The sequence below is a fragment of the Octopus sinensis genome, linkage group LG2 (assembly GCF_006345805.1).
Source record: "Octopus sinensis linkage group LG2, ASM634580v1, whole genome shotgun sequence".
Lineage (NCBI taxonomy): Eukaryota > Metazoa > Mollusca > Cephalopoda > Octopoda > Octopodidae > Octopus > Octopus sinensis.
The window spans coordinates 83,250,134-83,265,683 of NC_042998.1; the positions used below are offsets into that span (position 1 = coordinate 83,250,134).

The window sequence follows — 15,550 nt, forward strand, 5'->3', positions numbered from 1 at the left end:
ATACTACTCTCTCGTTAAAAATAATTTGGAGATGAAATGGAGTTGACTATCATCAAAATCTTTTTTTCATGTTGTGCCTCAAGAACAGTTCACTTAGCAGAGCCTATCCCCAACAATCGATATTTTACAATAATACATCAACTTCCCTCATTTAAATTTCAATGTCACATTAATTTATGTCCCGAAAATCAGCTTAATTATTCTTTTATTCTTTTACTTGTTTTTGTCATTTTGACTGCATCCATGTTGGAGCACCACCTTGAAGGGTTTTAGTCAAACAAATCAACCCCAGGACTTTTTTTTTTTTAAAGCCTAATATTTATTTTGTAGGAACTCCCAGGGATATATCAGGTAATTCTTTCATAAATGTGTCCTTACCCCACAGCCAGTACGTTGTCATTAATCCACGACCTCTTACTTCTCTTTCCCCTCTACACTCTAATTTATAACCGCCTAAAGAATCAAGAATTGCTGCAGTATTCTCGCTCACTTGAATGTGTAAGGTATAAGAACTAGACTAAGTTACAGGGACATAAGCACACAAACACTGGTTATCAAGTGATGATAGGAGACAAACACACACGCACACATATATATATATATGATGGGCCTCTTTCAGTTTCTATCCGCCAAATCCACATGCAAGGCTTTGGTTAGCCCAAGGATATAGTAGAAGACACTTGCCCAAGGTGTCATGCAGTGGGACTGAATCTAGAACCATGAGACTGGGAAGCAAGTTTTTTACCACACAGTCACGCCTGCCCCTATGCTTCATTATTTTTTAATATTAATTGAAATACAGTGGGTTTATTCCAATTGAAACATAGTAACGAAAACTGGGTTAAACTTCCCTGTCTGACTTGGTTCACCAAAAATCTGTCACTGTTCTAAGATTTTAAATGATAAAGGTTTTTGATATATTAGAAAATGAAGGGGAGGACTCCACAATTCAAGAAAGTTCTTGGGAAACCAAGCATACTTTATTTAGATTATCTATGTCACTTAGGAAAGCAAGGATGTCTCGGTTTACCATATCTTTATCCCTAAAATTTCATACCTATGTGATAAACTTCTACTGGAAAATTGACTCATTCAGTTTCATGAGTCAATGAAATAGTGAAATGATTGACTTCAAGTGATATTGAACTACCAGCCCCTAGTTTTGAGTTCAAATCTACTGTGGGTATATAGTTATGGTTATGAGCAGAACACTTTAAGTATTCCTCACTTGGTGTATCTTGCCTGACTTTTATGAATATTTATCAGGTCATATAGAATTATTATTTAAAAGAAACTGCCATCTGTTGTTGAAGCTGATGCTTAACTTTGTATAGTTGAATTGGGAAAAATAAAAGCTCTGATTTCCACTCTATGCCCTCATATCTCAAAGTTTCAAATTAATATTATTATTATTATTATTATTATTTTAGTGGTAGCCTCTGATTTCTTAGCTTTGTGGAGACCAAACATGTAATTGCCAGTGATTTTGTATCTAAGTTTAATTATTTCTGGTGAATAATGCAGTTTTAAAAAATAAGTATTTTGCTTAATGCTAGTTATGTTCATTATACTCATTGTAAGTATCGTTCGCTTTTGTTTTTTTTTACATATTCTTTTTAATTATCATTATCATGAAATAGGTTTTATGGAATTGTAAAAAGCACCATCCAAATGTGGTCGATGCCAGTGCTGCTTGACTGGCTCCTTTGCCAGTGGCACATAAAAAGCACCCACTGCACTCTCAGAGTGGCTGGCATTAGAAACATTCCCAGATCAGATTGGAGCCTGGTGTGGCCTCCTGGCTTGCCAGTCTCCAACCCATGCCAGCATGGAAAACAGACTTTAAACAATGATGATTATGATGTATCCTATTGTTGGAAACTACTTATGCAGCATTATATTGTACTACTTGCCATTGCAAAAGCTTTGTTTTTAGGAGTATTATTAATTTAAATTATGCAGTATATCGTTGAAAGATTTAAAAGCCAAGCAATGCAAACAGATTTTAAGAAGAGGTAACGCAAACTAAAAGTAAGTTACCTGGTAATTTTTGGTTGTTTATATATCCAATATTTCGGGACATACAAGTCCCTTCTTCAGGGTTAAAAAGGAACTCTCCTTGGAAAGATATTTTTTGTCTGAGATAATTATTTTATCTCTGACAAAAAACATCTTTCCAAGAACAGTTCCTTTTTAACCCTGAAGAAGGGACTTGTATGTCCCGAAATATTGGATATATAAACAACCAAAAATTACCAGGTAACTTTTAGTTTACGTTACCTCATCTTAAAATCTATTTGCATTGTTCGGCCTTTTAAATCTTTCAATGTTATATTCCATATACAATGCTTCAAGCAAACTATAAAATCTTATACAGTATAATCCTTTATACTTCTTGTGGCAGATAGTGGCAGCATCTGAAATCGTGACCCAGTTTTCTGTTTCATTTGAATATATTTAACTTCATTCACATAATAATCATCTTCAGATGCACATGAATGTCATAACCCTTCATTTCTTTCCTTTGGCTCACTGACTTCATGTCTCTGCGTGGATGTAGCATGGAATGGGATTGATTCTACTTGGGTAAATTTCCCTTAAATTACATGACAAGTTTTTTGGGGCTTTTTCTGTCATACTCCCCACCAAATGTTTTAATATGTTACAGAATTTAAACATTGCTACTTCAGACATATTGGTTTTGTCATGTTGAAATGTCTCATATTTTTCTCATGATATCACCTTCATAGAAAATGACCATGCTAAACACATTTGATTTATATATATGTGTGTGTGTCTGTCTGTCTGTCTGTCTCTGAGAATATGCATGCAATATAATGTGAAATTGCATATTCTGATGTTTCATACTTACAAAAGAAACATTGAAATTAGACCAGAAACTGTTTCATGCCAGAAAACACATTTTCTAAGCAAAGACCTTTATGTTAACTTCCTTAAAGGAATAATGTTTTATCATTACCTTCAATTTTTCATCTTACTGTTTGTCTTCACAACTTTTCCTTCTTTTATTGGTTATATTCAGAACTCCTTTTCAAATATTACTCTTATTTATTTCTAGTTCTTTTGAAATAACATTTTTAAATCAGGGAGAGACACGTAGTTGAGGCTTATCATAAGGATCTATATTATTACTGAGGAAGATATTATAATAAAGTCAATATAAAATAAGAGGAAGTTGTGATTGATAATTGCATGCAGTTGTAGGTAATAGATACGAGGTAGTAATAGTAAAGTTTGATATTATGTAGATGGTATGAGCAATATGTCATGGTTAATGAGTGGGTGGTGAAATGTGCGAGAATAGAGAAAGTGAAATGCATGTGTATGTATTTATTGGTGTGTGTGAGTGTATTTTGGAGAAAGTATGTTGAATATTTTTACTAGTAGGAACAGCTGTGGTTATGTGAAAGATTAACTGTTACTCACAAGTAAACCAAGAAATGGAAGTACCATGGTGTTATATAAATTCCGTTTACAGTGAACAGTGGGAATGAGCTGGAGAATTAAAATAGCAAGCCTCGGTATAAAGGATCCAGTATTGTTGCATTGGTTGTCCAACAATGACCAGCCAACCTCCCACCAACTTTATTTGCTCATAAACATTTCATCCCTTAACACCCAAAAAGCACTGGTGCTGGTGTCATGTAAAAAGTACACTGTACACTCTATAAAGTGGTTGGCATTAAGAAGTCCATCCAGCTGTAGAAACCAAGCCAAAATAGATTATAGAACCTGGATTGGCCCCTTGGCCTTGGCAGATCCTGCGAAGTCATGCAAGCATAGAGAACAGACTTAAATGCTGGTTTTGATGACAGTAAACAACTGCTGACATTTAATGGAGATGGAAATTTTGGAGGTGAAAGTAGTCTGTAACATGGAAAGATGACCTGGGTTTATGTCAGCTGATGGTGTTCTAGGTGAAGGGACAGGTGTTTGAAGTAGCAAGAGATAAAAGATCCAGGCTCGGTATGACAGGAGGTGAAGTAACTGTAGACTAAAAGGTCACATATTTTTGGGTTTTTATCAAATAACATACTCTGAAACATGCAGATTAATATCCTGTCTTTGAGACTAATTGACCTTGTGCTTAATTTGATCCTACAATTCTTAAACTGTGCCTAGAGATAGCTGTAGCCTGGTTGTGTAGTCAAGAAGGTTGCTTCCCAACCAGTTGGTTTTACATTCACTCCCACTGAATGGTACCTTGTGCAAGTGTCTTCTGCTACAGCTCCTGGCTGACCAAAGCCTTGTGGGTGGATTTGGTTGGCAGAAACCAAAAGAAGCTTGTTGTATATATGTATGCATGAATGTGTGTCTGTTTGTCTTGACATTGTTGGATTGTTGTAAATGAATGTCCTTCATTTCTGATATTCTGTGAAAATATGTCTGGTCATGAGAAAATGTTACTTTGCTTAGAAACATGTAAGGATATCTGGCCATAGAAAATCTGCCTCAGTAAACTCTATCTGAACTACGCAAGCATGGAAAAATGGATATTAGAACAATGAATATGATGATAATTTTTAATTGAAGCACAGTTAACAGAAGGTTGTTTTGTTAAGTAAATCCATTTACCTTTCTTGATTATTTCTCTAATATGAAAGCCAGAATCTACGAGAGAATGGATGTTAAGCCCAAGATATTTAATCAATGGCAGCAAAAATTTTCTTTTGTTTTAAGCAGTTTTCTTTTACCTTTTAAGTTCAAAATAGGCCAATTGGAAGACAAATCCACAACTTAAGGTTGCTTTTATTCACTTTATACCAGTTTCCAGCCTTTAAATTTTGGTTACATTTAAAAGCCATCTTAATAATGAGCCTCATTTCCTTTTTTTTTTTTTTAGTATTTTAGGAAGAAGAAACTGTTGGTGACATTTAGCAGAAATTTTTTGAATTATGAATCTTGATTTTTTTTTTTATAAATTTTAGTAACCCCTTTTGAAAGACATTGAGCTAAATTAATACTTAAAATATTTTCTTTTCTATTGTTTTCATGTTTCCCTTTATTGTTTTATTAAATTATCGATCAATCATCTAAAGAAAGTTCTATTATAAATTTTATATCCAAAAACGAAATACTTATCAGTAACTTTAACCAAAAGTATAAGGTGTACCATCAACTTATTAACATTTGGATAATCAAAATTTACCTTTTTATTTATCTACATTCAAATCAAGGCCAAATGTGTCACGCTTAATTTTGTATTTGTTCCTATTATATTAATATAGAGTGAATAAATTATCACACCCCTAATTACATTTTATGTCATTAAGAACCCATTAAACAAGATCCAATATTGTATACAGCAAGATCTGTTTTCATACCATTTTATATATACTGGTTATCTTACATTGCTTACCATTCATAATTTGCATTTAACCTTATGTAAACATTTTATATCTTAACTTGTTAGATCAGTCTTCAGCAAAATATATAATATATACTGATATATAAGTTGCAGAGGTACATAAATCTTTGTGTTTATAGTATTTCAGCTTCAGCTTTTAACCCATATATAAGTAACATGGTGCTTTTTACAACTTTGCTTGTTGCATTTAAATAAGAACAAAAAAGAAAAGATAGACAATTAGCTGAAATAATCCCAATCATTGCCAATACAGTCTAGCAAAGTTCTGCAACTATAGACACTGTGACAATGTGTTTCTTTGGTACATGCCTAGAATTGTCAGATTAATTCATGCTTTTAAATTACCCTTACTTATTGACTGGCAATATATGCAGCATTTTTTGAGCATTGCCTTATTACAATCAGCCAATAGAAAGCTGTGCATATCTTTCATACAAGATATCTTTTACATATGTTTGTTTACTGCACTGATATTCATATAGGCTGAGTAATGACATGATCAACCTGCTTTATATATGCAATCAATTCCTGGGTGTGTGTGTGTATATATATATATATATATATCTTAGTGCATGCTGGGAAGTTCAAGCCCAGTACATAGTTTTATATATTCGCTTGTTGGGTAAATAACTGCAACTTATCTATGAGTATATATGGTATTGTTTCTTAAAGGTGAATTTGCAAATTGTCCTAAATTCATCATATCTATATAATCACCCCTCTAGACACTGCCTGTACCTTTCACAGCTTTAATTTTTAGCCTGTATAGATATCTCCAGCTTCCATAAACTCTGTGGCATCTGATTGTGTTGTGAACATGTCATGAAGAGCTTGACCCTGAACCTTGCTGCCAACAATAACTAAATTGATATCTTGTTTTTTTTTTTTGCTTTAAATTCTGTTCCTTGTTCTCTAACCCATCAAAGAGATCAATGTTGAGTTCCTTATCTGACTGTAATAATATTCTTTTTCAAGCTCACAGGTTACAAGACAATTCCTTCATGTTTGAAAGCCTTTGCAACACTAGCCAACAATAGCGGCCTCATCAAATATTCATGATTGGCATTTGGTTTACTAGCAGATTTTTTCTGAAGCAGTTAAAATGAGCAAATGTTTCTAGCCAGTCCCTTACTCTTCTAACCTAGAACAACTTAGGTTCATGATATACCAAACCTGATCTGAAAGCACCATATTGATAGTAGTTTGAATCATACTAAGGCTGAAAATTATTAAGTTTGAAATTTCATATATATAATCTCTGCTACTCCAAGAGATTGAACCTATTTAAAGTAAATTATACTTGTTATTTATTGCTAGTGAAAATCATGTTTTTAAACTTGTTTTTCATTTAAATTCATCTAATCTAATAAATATTTATTCCTGGTTTTACCTTTTCTTATAAAATTTATGAATAGTTGACAATAATTCAAAACAGAAAATTAAGTGTATCACTTTGTTTCATGAACTATAACAAATTTTCATTATTGACATACTTAGACATTTTCTTTAATAAACAATGTGAATTGTTTTTCATTGCACAACATTTTTCTTTCATGTACATTGTTCTTTCATTTCAATGCAGTAACCATAACCTGAACATGTTTTGGGTTGTTTTTTCCCTTCCACAAAACAATGTTTTGTGACATATAAACTTGCATGTGCATGATATGATTAATAATGTTTGATATTCCCTTGTAGAACTAGTTTACTCTCCATTAAATCACCACCTTGTAGCTGAATGTTTAGTGACATCAAATAGCTTAGTAAACACTTTCAGCATCCACAATTAATGTGTGTTTCTTACTGAACAAAACTTGCTTTCACATTTATATTGGACTGCACAAATATTATCCATGCTTTATTTTCAGTCTCTGACAACTTTTCCAGCACTTAAACAATCAACTAATTCTATTGTAAGATTACATTGGACCTGAAACAATGGTTCAAAGAGAAGAAAACTGCATATTTTTTTTTTTTAATGTTAACTTTGAATATAAATTGAGTCAATTTACTTTTTTGACCTTTCTTTATATAAATATTTGTCTGGATAACAGAAAATTATGTACATTTTGAAATTTCTATATGTATGCTTGTATATTGCAGTTGCTATTTTCATCATTATTTACTTCAAGTGTTGCACTATAATGATAAATATAAACTAATACATTCCACACACACACACACACACACACACACACACACATATATTGCCAGACTGTAAACAACATTTATTTTGAAAATCCATATTTGTTTGTGTAAAAGGATATCTGGAAATAAATCTTACATATTAAGTATATAATGCCTTATACATGACAACTTCTACATTAACAGAAATATGAAAATTTAAATAGAATTTGTAGCATCTAATTTCTTTTGTTTTGTTTATTTTTAAATAAGATATTTTAAAATCTAAAATGTTCTTAACAGATATACTTAATATTTTGACAAAGCATTCTTATTAAAATTTACTTGAAAATAGAATCTGTTGCTGGTACCACTCAAAAAAAGGACTGGTGCAGGTGCCACAGAATAAGCACCCATGCTGGTATGACAAAAAAAAAAGCACTGGTGTTTGAGCCATGTAAAAAGCACCCAGTACACCCTGTAAAGTGGTTGGCATTAGGAAGAGCATTCAGCTGTAGAAACCATGCCAAAGCAGACAAGGGAACCGGGTGAAGAACCTGGTGAGGTCCCTGGCCTTGCCAGCTCCTGTCAAACCAACCAACCCATGTCAGCATGGAAAATGGATCTTGCCATCACTCCTCTCTCTTTCTTTTTCTCTCTCTCTCTCCCCCCCCCCTCTCTCTCTCTCACACACACACACACTCACATGATTCTTGTGTGATAATTGCATCAGCTGTGTGTTGTAACTGATACATTCTATCATCACCTTTTTCTGCTGCTATTTATCACCCTTCATTCCTCAAATCACTTATTGACATCCAATGGTCTTACTACATCCATCTCTGAGACTATCCATCACCTGCTCGTCTCTCTCTCTCTCACACACTTACATCCGCCAGTAAATTTGAAGCTGCCATCACTGCCTTTCTTCCATTACTTCTTGTACTGTTTTCTTTTTCTCTCTCCTCCATCATTTTTCTATCCTGATTGCTCAGTTTGTTCATCATACTTCATTACTTCTCTCACATTCTCATTCTAGTCCAACTCTGTCTTCACTCTGTTGACTACATTGTTTTGAATGAGTAGAGACAACATGGAGTAATGAAGACTCTATCTTCTGTGGGATACAAAGTCACCTCAGTAGAACTGGTGCTGCCATAAAAGGCACCAAGTACACTCTGGAAACTGATTTCAAATTAGCAACAGCAACATAGGGCTGAGAGGATCCTTTACTTTACCCAAAGACATGACAACTTCTGTAATACTCAGGACATGATAAAATGCATCTAATACACTCTGTGTCACAAACAACATCCAGCTGTAGAAACCATAGTAAAAGCAGAGTGTATGAGCAGGACACAGTCTTCCATGTTATGTATAATGGCAGTAACTTCAAAAGAATTGACTTCAACTATGACAATCTGTCCAACAAACACCTGCATGGAAAGCCAATGTAAAATGATGATAAAAATGATGAGAATGTCTTCAGTTTCTTTCCATAAGTAATATTGTTTATTTCTTGACATAACAATTAATAATAATAAATAATAACTCTCAAGATAGGATTAACAAGTGTACGACAAAAAAAAATATAAATTTTAAAGATGTCATCTCTAAGACTGCACCTTCAGTGCTACCTATGTGGACTTTACCCCATTTTAGAAATCAAAAGCTGCAAAGAAGAAAATTTTTTTTTTAAAGAATTTGTTTCGTGGTTTTCTTTGAACTTCCAACAAAATAACTGTGGAATTTCCACTAGTACTGCTAGTGTTGATTATTCTTGTATAGCAGCATTAATTTATTGATCTTTATGACACTGATCACCTTTATAAACTAAAGGTAACTGATCCAAAAATATCTCATGCCACTATGGCATATTGATAATACAAGACAATAATTTTATTGTCACTAATAAAACTGAAACAGTCACCCTTGGCAAGATTTGATCTGAAAGGGACTTAACTAAATTCTGAGAACATTTATTTCAGCACTCTACCTCCGGTCATACCACTAGGTGCCTATGACATTGGATTCAACATTTTAAGCTGCAGCAGTCATGGTTAAACTGTTTGATTGATGAAGCTTAATCAGACCAAAACCTGCCTAAAGATGTCACTGCACTGCTAAAGATCAGACTACTCTTCATTACATTTCAAATTCAATTAACTTTTAGTGGAGTCTCTCCTGACATTTTTCATCAATTATTATTGTCAATTAAAAATCATTGTTCTCAAACTTAAGGGTATTATTTTAATTAGTTAAAATATACTAGTTTATCATACCAAGTATACTAGTTTTCACTTTATCATTTTAAATCAGTATTCAACTGCTTTAAACAGTAAGTTTCTTTGTAGATAAATAGAACAATAGAATGATTTCTCAAAATAAGTGATATTTCACTATATCTTGTAGGTATTTTATAATGGTTAGAAAGATGCCCTGTTTTCTGACATTTTGATTTGATTAATATCATGCAATCATATACAGATCATTTAAATGCAGTAACTTTAGTACTATCTGTAATTCAATATATATAGTATATGTACTTGAAACAGTAGAGATCAAAATAGCAATTGTACATCATTTCTAATGTATTTTGTACTCACAAACATGGAGTAGCATTCATTGTGGGATTTTGTCTTGGAGAATTTCTCCTTAAAGAACTTCTCCTTAAATATACTGTGCTAAAAACACATGATTCAAATATCATCCGCAGACACCAATGTTTCAGTATGATTTCTTAGCTAGCTCCATACGACCAGGATATTATCTGTCACTGAAGAGGGGAAATTACATACAAAACACTTGTGTTAGACAGTCTGCTGACATCACTTAGAGATTGTTGCATTTTTTTAACACAAGTCTCTAACACTCTTTTCCAAGACTAAATCACATGTACTATTTTACATTTGTGTGTACATAAACGTATAATATAATCATTGATATTATTTAATGATCCATGCTCAGCTCTGCTTGGAATTACTTATGCAATTCTGGTTCAGTGCTCATGAATATGTTATGCAATAACCTGCTTACTGTGATTTAAATGATGGATTAAAAAGCACTGATGATGGTGCCACGTAAAAAAGCACCCATTACCCTCTGTAAATGGTTGGTGTTAGGAAGGGCATCCAGTTATAGAAACCAAACCAAAACAGACTATGGAACTGGGTGCAGCTTGCCAGCTCCTGTCAAACTGTTCAACCCATGCCAGCATGGAAAACAGATGATGATGATGATTTCCATCTAAATCTAGCAAGCTCTTTAAACGTTCAGTTCCAAGAAGATATGTACTATACACACAAGCTTTACTAACCTTTGTTTAGACACAAAGATTCCTCTTTCAAATTCAATTAGGTTCTTTTTCATATATGTATACACACACACACATACATGTATATCCAGTAATAAGATGACTATCAGATCAAAAGATAACATAGATTAAAAATCGAAAATATATTTCATTTTTAAAAATGAAGTTAATAACGAGAAGAAAAAGTTTTATAAACATGTAAAAAATATATTCTTTCTAAAAATATCTATTATTGAAAAGATTTCAGATTAATATCTATATCATCTTACATTATCATATTCCTCATTTTTAGTTTTTCTCTTCTGTTTATAAAACTTAAGATTATCAAAAGCATTACTGCCTTCAGTGGTACTTATAATAACCATACTTGTCTGAGCCATCTTCAGTTTCATAATTCATATTTTTCATTCATATTCTAGAATATCAAAAATGTACAACTATATAATCAAAAAATATAAAATGGGTAATAAATAAATGTTTATGAATCAAAATATCCTTTCATGCTAATTTGAATTTTTCCTTCTTTTTATGCTCTTCTTATCAGGATGATGCTGTTGCTAAAGTAAGTTTTAAACAATCTGACAGGCCATATGTAAATGGTGATGGTTTTCAATTGGTGTTTAATATTCTATAGTTGTTGTTTCTACCGTTGTTTATGTTGTTTAAAAGTTGTACTTTTTCTGTTATTATTATTTTTTTTTTCATTATAGTAATTTACATTTGGCTTTATCATAACTGTTTAAATTCTTAAGTTATGGGCAATTTCATGAAAATGCATGACCAATTTTCAATTACTATTCAATTTCTTTTTTTTTTTTCTTCTTTTCCTTTCGTTGATTTCTAAATTTCAAATATAAAATACTTTTGAAAATGATTAGCATTTTGCTATAAAAAGCAAAAAACAAACAAAAAAAAATCAAATGATTTCAGTAAGTAAACTAATTAACATATTTTTGTAATTATTTATTAGGTTTGAAATGAAATTGACCCTATGAATAGCTTTCAACAACTGTAGACATTTAATTATAAATCTCCTTCATTTATCTAGTTTAGTTTGTAATTTAAATTTTCATTTACAAAATCTCTCAACCCTGAAAATTTTTACTTGGAGCCTAACTACTTAAATTTCTCATCACTATAATCACTAATAAAATTCCCTTCATAGCATTTGGTGCATTCTAAGCTCAGACCCTCCTCAGGTTGACTTTACCTTTCATCCTTCCAGAATTGATATTCAAAAATAACAATAAAATACTGGGATCATTATAATTTAACCATTCCTTCCTCCTCAAATTTCTAGCTTTGTACTTAAATTAGAAACAAATATTTTCTTCTTTTTTTCCTTAATTAAAAAACTCAGAATTAAAAAAGAATGTCTAAACTAAAATTTTATGTTCAAGCCCAAACTAAGTAGCTTGTGATAATCCTCCATAGTTTTATATCAACTAATCAAAATAGCATATATATGGTAAAATTCAGAGATAGTCTGTGTCAGCAAATTTTATTCTAGTATTTATGAACATTGTAATCTACAAATGAAATCACACAAGCTTTGCATTCATTATCATTTGGTATTCACTATTATTGTCTGCATGTTCTTTTAAGTTGGGATTTTTTTTTTTTGTTTTGTTTTGTTTTTCTGCTGCAGTCATTTAAGTTGGGGTCACAGTGCTTGCTTCTCATTTTTATATTTGGTTTTGAGTCTCAGTAAAACCATTGGTGGTTGGATTTTTCTTCTTTCTATATTTCCCAATCACTATATAATCCTCTTTTGTCTAAACTTAAACAAAAACAGTGATTGGCAAAGCTATGCTTGTGAGTTTTAGTTTGTCAGCCAATGATACAGGTATGGCTGTGTAGTTTAGAAATTCAGTTCATAACCATATGGTTCCAGTTTTGATTCCACTGCTTTGCACTTGTGGCGAGTATCTTCTATTATACTCCCAGGTCAACCAAATCCTTCTGAATGATATTTAGTTGACGGAAACTGTACAGAAGCCCATCATATATATACATCTCTGAGTGTGTCTCTGCATGTTCTTACATTGACACTGTTTAGGCAGTGGTGACATTTGTTTGTCCTATAGCTTGATGGTTTGCTATGCAAATACCAATAGAATAATGCACCACTCTTGGAAACTGCCCCTTCCTTTACAATACATAAGGGTTAGTATGAGTAAAGGCATCCAGCCATAGATTATTGCCAAAGGCATAAAGTAGCAATGGTGATGATACTTGGCACCAAGGTCTGCATGTAAGGTACTTCGATAACTTGATAAAATAAAAGCTTAATCCTTTAGCACCCATATTATTGAGGGTTGAGAGTTTTAGATTTACCTTTTACTTGTTTCAGTCATTAGACTGTGGCCATGTTGGGGCATCACCTTGGAGAGTTTTTAGTCAAATGAATCAACCCCAGTACTTATTATTTTAATCCCAGTATTTATTCCATCGGTCTCATTTTCCAAACTGCTTTGTTACAGGGACATAAACAAAGTGACACCAGTTGTCAAGCAGTGCTGGGGGACAAACACAGACACAAAGATACATATACACATATATATGTAGATGTACTTATATACAATGGGCTTCTTTCAGTTTCCATCTACCAAATCCACTCACAAGGCTTTGGTTGGCTCAAAGCTATAGTAGAAGACACTATTCGGAACATAATTCGGATTGGTCAGCTTGAATGAATCACTTTCTTCAGAAAACAAGACTGTGTTTTGAATTATTTTTATTTATAAATTGGTGTAGGCATTTTTTTCTCAATATTTTGAAGCTTTGTCTGTGGGAATGTGTTTTTTTTTTCGTCTTTGCACCTTTTGTATCTGCACTGAAATACTGGTTTGCTGGTCAAGTTTCCAATTTTATTTGATGTGTTTAATTTGGTTGAATCTAAAAAAAAAATTCAGATAACTGTTTTTTTTTTTTTTGGTTTTCTAATAAAAAAGATATATAATAGTTTAATTGTAAATGCTTTGATTTCTTAAAATGACCTGTTAAATTATATAATTATCATGTCAAAGTAATTTCATATTAGCTTAAAATTATGTTTACAATTTTATCTAATGTAAATATGAAATCAAAAGTATTTAAAGAATCAATATTGGGAAATCTTTTATATTTTATATTTTCAAACATAATTAGAATAACAATACTACAGTAGAATTTGTTTGCAATAAAGAAATAACATTTTCTTTAAATAGTGTAGCTGAATGTGGTAGAAATACATACATGTGTGTTTTTAAGACTAGAGTATATTGCAGATGGTAATTCCATAAAAAGTATATAAAAATTAATCTCCTGTATAACAGCTAATAGTGCTCTGATCAAAAATCAATCTACAAATTACATCAAGAACATTGACAGTTCTTATGGATGAATTTCAAAATGTGGTGGCAGAAAATATCGTATTTTTATATTGTGTTACTTGAATTTTGTGATTATATTGTTGTGCTAATTTTTTTTAGTTCTTCAATTTTTTTATTTTCATGGAATAGCTGATATGTAAAAATATGTTTTTGCGCACTGACTCAGTTTTTGTTTTATTTTTATTTTTCACAATAAATGTGTTTGTTTCATTACTAATAGTGACCTTTTATTTTGTATAATTTTTGCAGGCAGAAGCTGATTTGAGAGTAGCTCAATCTGAATTTGATCGCCAGGTTGAAATTACCAAGCTGTTACTAGAGGGAATTAGCAGTACACATGTATGTACCACCTGTTCTTTACTTGTTACTTTTCATATAGAGCAGAATTTTGAGATTTTTCTTCTCATCATTATATCATTATCTCCCCCTCTTTTCTATTTATTTAGAATTATTGAGAATTATTATTAACCACATATAGTGAGGTGTGCAGTTGGGAGCAGGGTCTTTTGTTTCCATAGTAATTTCTGATCATTAGTAAATTTTTCCAAGTTAATATTAAACACATGTATATATGTTTTTAGTTTAGATCACTTACACACATGCATGTTTCTTAATTCTATAGAAGCCAACACATTGCATTGTTTTCTCTATTTTGTATGAAATCTGAAAATTATTCACATAAGCTCAATTTGAATAACTCAAAATAATGAATGTTTTGAAACATATGCTATTTATAGTGTTCAATAATCGTTATAGCTCTGAGCAGTAGTTGAGGTTTTCTCATAATTTACCCTCACCACCACACACCAACAAAAAACGATTTCCTTTTTCTTCCTGTGAATCATTAAAAAATCTATATTTTTAATGAGAAATTTCAATAAAAATATTTTAAAATATTCTACCAGGGGAAGTTTACTACTTTGAAGAATATATAAAACATTTTGACTGTTTTTAATATAATTTCTAAATTGCTTATGATTCTAAAGATCACATACTTTATGTTTAAATATTAAGAAGGAAATTATTATTTTGAAATGGATATTATTTACATATCAAAATAAATTTGAAGAAAAATCAAAGGATTATGTTAGGATTATTTTTGTGACATTGGCAAACGATTACAGCATTATTTCTAAATATTATGATGTATGAAAATGTGTTATTAAAATATGTTGGTACTTAAATACATATCAATTTGTTAAATAAAGTCCGGTTGTGTGAATTTAATATCTAATTAGAAAGCATTTTCAAAGTCCTTTTGTGATTTGAAATTATATTAAATAGTTTATAATTGGCATTTTAAATGGATAATATCTTGCCTGTATAATCTAGTTTCCAGTTATTTCAAAT

The 15,550-nt window shown here is 31.6% G+C and overlaps 1 protein-coding gene across 10 annotated transcripts in view; it reads left to right on the forward strand.

Moving 5' to 3' along the window:
- Nucleotides 1–15,550, forward strand: part of LOC115223390 (endophilin-B1) — a 195,375-nt gene that overhangs the window by 122,365 nt on the left and 57,460 nt on the right. For 4 of the 10 annotated variants that reach the window (XM_029793904.2, XM_029793911.2, XM_029793918.2 and 1 more), the window contains 2 exons: nucleotides 11,371–11,388; nucleotides 14,450–14,539. In XM_029793904.2, the coding sequence (XP_029649764.1) occupies nucleotides 11,371–11,388; nucleotides 14,450–14,539 (108 nt within the window). Of the gene's footprint in view, nucleotides 1–330; nucleotides 352–11,370; nucleotides 11,389–14,449; nucleotides 14,540–15,550 lie in introns of all 10 variants that reach the window. The other 6 variants (XM_036514684.1, XM_036514690.1, XM_029793926.2 and 3 more) reach the window with 2 other exon arrangements.